This window comes from Sebastes umbrosus, chromosome 8, assembly GCF_015220745.1.
Source record: "Sebastes umbrosus isolate fSebUmb1 chromosome 8, fSebUmb1.pri, whole genome shotgun sequence".
In the NCBI taxonomy this organism is placed as follows: Eukaryota; Metazoa; Chordata; class Actinopteri; order Perciformes; family Sebastidae; genus Sebastes; species Sebastes umbrosus.
In genome coordinates, this window is record NC_051276.1 from 2,023,917 (window position 1) to 2,033,251 (window position 9,335).

The window sequence follows — 9,335 nt, forward strand, 5'->3', positions numbered from 1 at the left end:
CTCCCCGTCCTCCTCTGACCTGCTGAGTGGGGCAAAAGCGCACCACTGTAAATGGAAGGGGTGTGCTGGATTTATAACACAAGACAAAACGATACCGTCATTGCGAAACGGAATTTGGCACAATAATTGTTTTACGTCAATTATCTTGTTATTATAATCGTTGGAAGCCAAAATTGAAATGGGATTAATTGCACAGCCCTAATCAAGATCTCAGTAGATGGATGCAAGACTTGTAGTCCATTCTGGAAACCAATTTTATTCCATATCTGAGTTTTTCCTGCAAAAACAATAAAAGTCCATATGAAAATAAGCTTGGACTAAACTGTAGCATTAGCACTGAGGAGCATCGGCAACATACATACGCTGACACAAGAACATTTCATTCATCGTCATCAAATTGTCTTGGCAAGTGACCCAAACTAAGAGAACATAATATAAATTTGAGGTAAAATAAGGGCACAAAGAAAAAAAAAACATTCAAATTGATTGATGAAGCACGGAAGAGTCATTGAGAATATTTGATATGGTGGCAAACAGCTTAAAAATAAATACAGGATCATTAGCAGGAAATGATGCCTCTTCGTAACTCTGTCCATAACTCAGAGTTCAAAGAGTGAGCGGCGGTGGAAATGGAGTCATTCAATGTGAGGGCAGACAGCAGGACATACTGAGGTGACATGCTGTAATCCCACATGCAGTGTTTATGGGAAACAAGTCAGCTGCAGGATAACACAGCCGGTCCTTTAGGACACCATCCTCCTTTTCACATTCTCATACATCCACCGCTTGTTCTGCCTCCTCAACGCTCACCATCTCACCCTCCATCTCTACTTCCACCTGAGAGTTCACCACCTGCTGCCCGTCAATTTCAGTCGTGGTCACGTGCACCACCTGGATCTGCACCCCGGCCCGCTTTAACCTCTCCACGTCCTCCTCGCACATCTCCGCCACCCCTCCGTCCTCCACCACGACTGTCGCAGTCTCCTCCATCTCCATCACGTCCACGGGCTCCACCGTGACGTGTTCAACCTGGATCCCGTCGTCCAGCAGCACCGTTTCGGCCCCTTCGATGCCCTGCGTTGCGATGGCGAGGGCGGCGGTGGCAGCGGAGTCGGTGATGACCAGTTCTTCGACCGTCTTTTCCTCGATGGAATGGATGTCTTTGAGGTGGACCTTTAGTTCTTTTGGGTGGGTGAACCACATGTCACACATGGTGCAGTGGTTAGGCTTGTCGCCTGTGTGGCTCACGAGATGGTCTTTGAACTGGTCCCAGCTGTTGAACACACTGCTGCAGACCTGATGGAGGAGAAAATAGTAGGTAACATAGGAATTGGGGGTTCTTTAAAACTTCACAAAACAGTAACAAATGCCCATCACAATATCCTGGAGCCCAAGGGGAGGTCATCAGTTGTCTATAGACCAGCAGGCCAAAGCCAAAAATATTCTATTTACTAATGTAAGACCAAAGAAAAGCAACATATTCTTTTGAGTATTTGGAAAACAAACAATCAATTATTTGACTGCAGCTCTATTCCATTCCTTTGTTGACTTGTAAAGATGAATGGAAAGCTGTGATGCAAACTAGACCTTTTTAATACAGAAATACATTATTCACCCTTCAAGCATATCTGGCCTATAATGGATCAAGTTTAATATGCCCAGTATTGGCAAATATTCAATATGAAATGACTTACATTAGCAGGAAACACTTGAGACATCATTCATTTCTCAAAGGTAAGCCACCACAATCTAAACTGTGCGACAATATGTCAACACATACAGTATTAGTACATTATTCAAAATACATAATGCTGCACACTAAATGAGGCATATATCAGAATGTCTGGGCATTACCTGAGACAGTCCATGGCCCCATGAGGTAACCCACACATACACACAAGATAAAGTTCACTGTCACCATAAATGTACTGGTGGAGTTCCTGTTACAAGTGAACTCACTGCAACATCTGGCCAAATTCATCCCCTACCACTCATGGGGCTGCCATGGACTGTCATACTCAAATCCAGCTGCTCATCCCAATCTGTCTAACACTCAGGACACTATAATTATGTCCCATTCAACAAAGTATGACTATCTCATTACCATTACGCACACTTTTTCTTAAAGGGACTGTTTGTAACTTTTTAAGTGTATAAATGTACCGGGTCGGGACACATGCGCGCTCGCATATGCGCGTTCGCGTGTAGCTGCTGCCTCTCCTCTTCTGCCTGCTTACCTTCACTCAGACAGCGCACACTCCACACTGCAGAAGAATTAGTTTAGCTCTGAGAATATCTAGTGAATGTACAGTGGACGTTTGTGCAGAAATAACTGCTGCAGCTCCTCCAGACCAACAGAGGTTTCCCGTGTCTTGTGAAGTGATGGGGCTCCGCAGAGAGAAACGTTATCGTCTCGTTACCGACCGGGTGCCGGTGTCTCCCTGCTCTCTCCGGCTGCGGGCAGAGAGAGCAAGGAGACACGCTGCAGAGCCCCGCTGCCTCAGCCTGCACTGAGGCAGGAAAAGCCAACACTAGGATCAGCATTGATTCATGGAGAGACCTTCGTCTGGTCAGATAACATTACTGCCAAGCAGCTGAAATATAGAGTGATATTGTGCTTTTAGCTGACGTGTGTCGCCTCACCGTTTTGAGCGATGCTCGTTCAGGTATATTTAGAGCGAGCAAGCGCGATCCCGACGCTGACTTTCATTTATTTCACGGCCATAGGTGTCGCTGTTAACAAGCATTTCTGAAAGTCACAAATAGTCCCTTTAATTTGGTTAGCTAGATGTGATATTTCTGTCAAACAAATCATTTATCTGTCAAGATTTTATTGTGTCCCAAAATCTAAACTGTTTCTTCATCACAGAGTCATGGCCCTGATGACCTGTCCCCTCTCATTGAAGCCACTCCTTCAGGCTACTCTCACTTTCATCTACCCAGGTCACATGCACAAGGCGGTAGGGTTGCCACAATTCACAAAAATGTACTCAAGTGTTCCGTTTTCTCTATAGGCCCCTTTTAATCTGTTATGATGGATAGCACCCCACCTGTCTTCTGCCTACGAGTATACAGGCCCCCTGAGTCCAATATTATATAAATAAAGTTGAGTTATGTCTTTCAGCATTAAAGCTGCAGTGGGTAGAATTGGAACAAATATGATTAAAAAAGGTTATTTTTATAAAATGGTCACTATATCCTGACAGTAGTGCATGAGACAGGTAATCTGAAGAAAGAAATCATGTGCCTCTGTGTCCTCCGGTGCTCCTAATGGGATCTGCAAGATTTCACAGACCGGAGGAAAACAACCAACTAGAGCCGAGCTGGAGCCTTGCTGTCTCTGAGCATCTGTCAACCACTCGCGAACTCCTATCAAACTAGGCAGCGCTGATCAAATATGAATCAATATTCTGTTACTGTAATGCCTACTTCTCTCGTTAAATGTTTTCAGAATCATCATATTCAGAATATTGATTCATATTTGATCAGCACTCCCTAGATTGAGCGTTTCATCGGAGTTGGCGAATGATTGACAGCTGCCTCTGTTGAATGAACAGCCAATAGGAACGCTCTCTCTCCCTCTGAAATGACCTGTGATCGCCCAAAGTCTCCCGTCACAAGCTAGATTTTTTTAAAGCCTGAAAACAGAGCCATGAGGAGGAGCAGAAGTCTAGTTCTCTCTCAGAACACTTGAATTACAATATGATAAAAGGTTATTATGGAATTTTTGCCCAGTGATGCCAAAAACATTCTGCCTACTGCCGCTTTAAGTGAATGAATACATTTACATAATGAGAAAAAAAACGTTCAAAAACTAGAATGAAATCTCTTTTCTACTGTAGACACTGCACTGGCAGGGGAGCAGTGATGGCCTTGATGTGTACAAGCTGTACCTGGCATTCATAGAGCTTCTTGCGTCCCTTCTTGGCTCCGGCTCCATTCTGACAGGCTGCCATATGGCACTTCAGTGTGCTGTTCCTTGCAAATCGTTCATGGCAATCTGGACACTTGTAAGGTTTTTCCCCTACAAATACATGCATAAAGCCGAGCATTTATTTCATTGCTAGATGTGTAACAACAAGTTAACAATACATAATTATGACAGTACTAAACTGAGTAATTTGCAAAATAAGAAACTGAACACAACAAGCTTCATTTTTCATTCTCACCAGTGTGCTTCCGTAAGTGCTCCTTAAAGTGTCCGAAGTGGTCAAAGTGCTTTTTACAGTATTCACAAACGTGCACTTTCTTCTGGGGTTTCTGGTTTCGAGACAGCTCTTCTGCATCAAAATGAAACGTGCTGACGTGCTGCTTCAAGGCGCCCTCCCGCGTGTAGGCTTTCCCGCAGTGGTTGCACACGTGGGGTTTTTCCAGCGAGCCCAGGTGTGTTTTTAAGTGCTGTTTGAGGTGGTAGTACAACTTGAAGCTACGATCGCACTTGTTGCAGCGGAACATGTTGTCCACTTGGGAAATCTGGACCTCTACGACCTCGACGTTCTCCAGCGCCTTGGAGGCAGTCACCGTTTCCTCCTGATACACCACCTCCTGCCCAGCACAAACACAGGCAAGGCAGGGTTAGTCCTTTCACATCAAGAACTCTTACTTAATAAACATGGTAAACTCAGCTTAAATGAAGTTCTGTACAAATACAAGTCAATATACCTCTTCTATTCCTTCCTTCTTAATGACCTGTAACGTAGGTTCCTCTTGCTGATACTTGCTGGTTATGTCAGCGAGAAGAGCCAGAGCAGAGTCATCCGACGCAGCCTGAGCATTCTTTGCTGCATCGACCACCTCCTCCAGTCCCGTCTCCTCCACCTCGATGGCCCCTTCCCCTATCACCTCAATCTCCACCTGCAGAACATTGAAAACATTCAGTCCTGACCAAATTTCATTCGTTTTTTATTTTATTTTAGTTTTGACTTTAGTTCATATTCAGAGTGCATTTGCTTAGTTTAGTTTCAGTTTTTCAGAAAGGTTTAGTTTTAGTTTTGTATATATTTGGTTGTAGTTTGTTTTCGTTGAGGCCAGCTATAATGTCTCAGAAGTATGTAGCTACATATACATACAAAGTTAATGGTGGGAGAATTGTGTAGGAATGGCCATAATGTTTAATCTTTGCACTACTTTAGTGAAGCAATTGCAGCATAGCGCCATCTACTGGAATGTCAAGTCCGTTCAATTTCTGTGGTTCGATGTCTCGAGTTGACGGAAATTCATGCTCTCTCCTTTTTTTGGTAGTGATATATTATAGCTAATAACTACAACTGAAATGAATATACCTTCATTTTTATTTAATTTTTATATTTTTTTTTAACCAGGCAATATCATTTCAGTTTAGTTTTTCTTAAAGGGTATAGTTTATATTTAGTCTCAGTTTACTACAAATATTTGTCACTGCTTATTTTCATTTTAGTTTCAGCTTTAGTTTACTATAATAACCCTGGAACTGTCAATTAAATGTGTGGACAGAGTAGGGGTCACTTGTGTGCACTTCATACATTAGGCAAGAATGAATCTCAGTGTTAGAAAAATGCAGTTAAATTTCAGCCGATCTTATTGTCCACTGCTTAGCAAGGAACTAAAACTGTATCAGTGTGATCATCATGAACATACTGACCTGTTCCCCTTCCACTGAAGGTAGCGTTTCTGTAATTACATTAGATGTCTCAGCAATCTTCCTCTTTTTACCTTTGCTCTTTGCTGTCAGCGAGGCAATCTCATTTATCCTACAAGAGAAGACAAGCTATTGTTGAGACAAAAAAAAAAAAACACTGAATATGTAAATCACACAATTAAATTCTGAGAGTGACACAATTTTAGCGTCATCAGCTGTGGTAGGTGACAGGTCATCTGCAACAAGACTCACTTAATGTTGAGCGCTTTGATGGCTTCCTGCATCTGGAGGTATTCAGCAGCCTTCCAGACATCATAGGCCTCCTCTTCTCCAACTACAACTAGTGTTGCTGTGTAAGTGAACTCCATCAGCTGGCGAAAGGCGGTGTTACTCACTCCTGTCAAGAGTATGATAGAGCAGCAGTGGTGAGTAAAAGCTGTTTGATGTATCACAGTAACAAATAGGGCTGCAACTAACAACTATTTTCATTGTCGATTAAACTGTCGATCATTTTCTCGATTAATCGATTAGTTGTTTGGTCTATAAAATGTCAGAAAATGGTGAAAAACGTTGATCAGTGTTTCCCAAAGCCCAAGATGACATCCTCAAATGTCTTGTTTTGTCCACAACTCAAAGATGTTCAGTTTACTGTCATAGAGGAGTAAAGAAACCAGAAAATATTCACATTTAAGAAGCTGGAATCAGAACACTTTAACTTTTTTCCTTAAAAAATTACTTAAACCGATTAATAGATTATCAAAATAGTTGTCAATTAATTTAATAGTTGAAAATCAATCGATTAATCGCTGCAGCTCAAGTAACGAACACAAGGAAATATATCTGCCGCTACAACATTACAGTAATTACCTCTCTAATGGATGCTGACAACAGTTGGGTAATCTTAAAATGAACGTTGTTGTTCACTTGCAAAGAACAGGTTTACAGTCTTGCTCTATCTCCTGACTGAAGAGCTGTCTGACTACTTTCTTTTCCAAATATTAAAAACACAGGTATTAAAAACACAGAATACCTTCTATCTCCACCAGTGGCTCCTGGGTAAAATCCTGGAAGAACTTATGGAAAAACTGACTGCATGCTGCCAACACTGCTTTATGGGCTCTGAACTGGTGTCCTGCAAGAGACAAGAGACATGGACATATAAGAAGCATTGCTTAGGAATTTTAATATCCTAAAGATGACCTATAATGTATTCCTACTTACCATCCACAATCAAGGTAATGTCTGTGAACTGGTCCAGCTGTCGTTGTTCATTAAGTTTGTCCATCATGACTTTGTAATGCGCTGGGTACTCATTGCCTGCCTCCAGCTCCACATCCACCTCAGCCGCCATTATTGACCTTATCCTTTTCTGCAGAGAACGGAGAAAGGCATGGCAATTTTATTTATATAGCACATTTATGCAACAAGGCAATTCAATGCACTTTACATAAAACATCGAGACAAAGTGCAAAAGAAACACATTATAAAAGGACATTTAAATTAAATTAAAAACAGAGACTAGGATATAAACAAGCTAAATAGAATAAGACAGGTATAAAATACAAGACTAAATGTTGCAGATGGACATACAAGTATTAATATTGTTTGAGAAAAGTAACACAGCTATGAGCTGAACCGACCACACACACACATGCATGCCTCACAATGTCACTTAGATTGACCTGGATTCCTGGTTACAGTTTCCTCCATTGTTTTGATCCAGCCTTCTTATTGTTTGAAGAGGACATTGTGTCAAAGGACTGTTTTATTTCAGTAATGAGTGTTAAAAACAACAAATAAGGGTTTTGGAATTGGAAATATTTATATGGTGTTTCGCTAATAGTAGTTTTCATTTTGCCTAAGGACAAAAAATCTAAATAAGTATATCCATTTCTGGGTGGCATTTACAAAAACAACAGTCAATACAAACGCCTGCCTTACTTCTAAAGAAAATGTTTGGCAGGATAAAATCAGTTTATCATTTTGAAAGAAAAAAAAACACATTATTTGTCAGAATTTCATTTGATATAAAATAGGATAAGATAATCCTACAGAATTTGCAGAATGACAGCAGCAAAGGGGACAGTGCAAACAGAGAATACAATAGTATAGAGAATAATAGTATACACAACGTACTCAAAACAGAAACAAATGCAGTCATTTAGACAACAAAACAGAAAATACAATTAACTCAATATTTTGGGCAGTCTGTTTATGACTCCATATCTTGACTGTCATTTACATAAGGCTATAGATTTTCAACTACATCAAGCCAACAGTGATATTCACCCTGATCACACCCCCTTGGATAAAACAGTTTGAGTGTCAGATGCAGCCGTGTCATGACAGCAGTGAAGTCCATCACCTCAGTGAGTGCAACCTGACATGAGATGTGTGTGTGTGTGTAACCTCTCCTGAACCGCAGCACAACAGTCTGATTGAACCTCACTGTCCAATATGACACAGTGAGACAGCTGCTGCCCCTTCATACATATTCCCCACAATGCATTGCACAAGCCAACATCACACATCCTCCTCTCTCTGGTTCCACTTCATTTTACAAGCAACAGGTAACCAACCTGTCATGTCCCTTTCTAGGTGACTTTGGAATGATTCTAGACGCAAGAGTGTTGTTGCTCTGCATATTATCATACAGTGAAGGGGCTGACACAGAATAAGCAAATGCTTCATTAACGAGAAAAGGTTTGTGAATATTGTGAACAGCTGAAATATGCAGTGAGCGTCTGCACTTGTGTTAAATGCTCTTCAAAGCATGCTTTCAATGTGATAAGGATGGCAACAATTTAAGAGAATTGCTTGAGGAGAAACAGAAACCATTACATGTTAAGTGAAAGCATTTAACATTGTGATCACTGCATCACTGAGTGTGCAGTTTAGGAGCCCAGCTGGCAGACCTGCATAGAAACAAGGCAGTAAGACTCTAGTTAAATGGTTTGGGGTTGAGGGGAAGTGTCTGTATCTGAGGTTCAAAGCTGAGAAAGGCTTTACCAAACAACAACATAGCACAGAAGGAGGAAGTGAAGGTGATGATGGTGAGGGCCCATCAGAACCAGATCACTACTGAACCTGGTTCAACGCCAACAACTCCCAATTAGAAGTGTACAAATAAACAACTTTGCTAAACTTTAAGAGCGGACCCTGTGGTGCCACACAAGGAGACAGGAGGCATAGTATCCAACCAAGGAGCCCAGACATGGATGATCATGTGGCTAACGGTGTTAGCTTCACTAGCAAACATTCAGTCCTGCCCCCAACAGAAGAACAACACAGGTCCCTTCACACAGCCGGGATATCTCTGGAACCACAGCCGGACTCACCAGGACTAGATCTACCAGTGTGACCGTCTGGATCCTGTAACCTGAAGGAGGTGAACCTGCTCCAGCCCCACAGTGAGGAGGGTACCGGGCCTCCTGCTCCTAGCACGCTCGCCATTTCGTGTTTGACAATCAACATTACGTCATCAAACCGCGCATTAAAATACACTTTTCCCAGACACATTTCCTAATTCTAGCCGCCGTGGGTCAAAATACATGTTACAAACTGTCCGCATACATACCTCAGGTCTGGTTCCGCTGCTTCAGAAAGTTGTTTAGTGATAATATTTCCCTCGACGCGTGTAGCTCTGTTCTACTCTGCTCGCTCCAGAAAGGGCGGTCGTTCAATCCTCAGGACTCAGATTCCCAGAATCCCTTGCGAA

The 9,335-nt window shown here is 42.0% G+C and overlaps 1 protein-coding gene across 2 annotated transcripts; it reads right to left on the reverse strand.

Annotated features, from left to right (window-relative positions):
* Positions 1-235: 235 nt before the first annotated feature.
* Positions 236-9,335, reverse strand: znf131 (zinc finger protein 131). 2 transcript variants are annotated; one of them, XM_037778755.1, is made up of 9 exons: positions 9,195-9,335; positions 6,839-6,986; positions 6,648-6,749; positions 5,870-6,014; positions 5,621-5,729; positions 4,663-4,854; positions 4,170-4,545; positions 3,894-4,024; positions 236-1,296 (listed from the first exon to the last, which is right to left on the reverse strand). In XM_037778755.1, exons 2-9 carry the CDS (start codon positions 6,966-6,968, stop codon positions 772-774), a joined length of 1,710 nt encoding a protein of 569 aa, XP_037634683.1. In that variant the 5' UTR covers positions 6,969-6,986; positions 9,195-9,335; the 3' UTR covers positions 236-771. The 2 variants fall into 2 exon arrangements, with proteins under 2 accessions (XP_037634683.1, XP_037634684.1); XM_037778756.1 differs by lacking the exon at positions 9,195-9,335 and adding an exon at positions 8,956-9,091.

What these genes read in the sequence shown, in the direction of transcription:
- znf131 (XM_037778755.1), bottom strand. Translation starts at nt 6,968, where the DNA reads ATGGCGGCTGAGGTGGATGTGGAGCTGGAGGCAGGCAATGAGTACCCA. An exon ending in GCCACTGGTGGAGATAGAAG is followed by an intron (nt 6,015 to 6,647) that starts GTATTCTGTGTT and finishes TACTCTTGACAG; the next exon opens with GAGTGAGTAACACCGCCTTT. An exon ending in AGAAGCTCTATGAATGCCAG is followed by an intron (nt 1,297 to 3,893) that starts GTACAGCTTGTA and finishes CTCCTCCATCAG; the next exon opens with GTCTGCAGCAGTGTGTTCAA.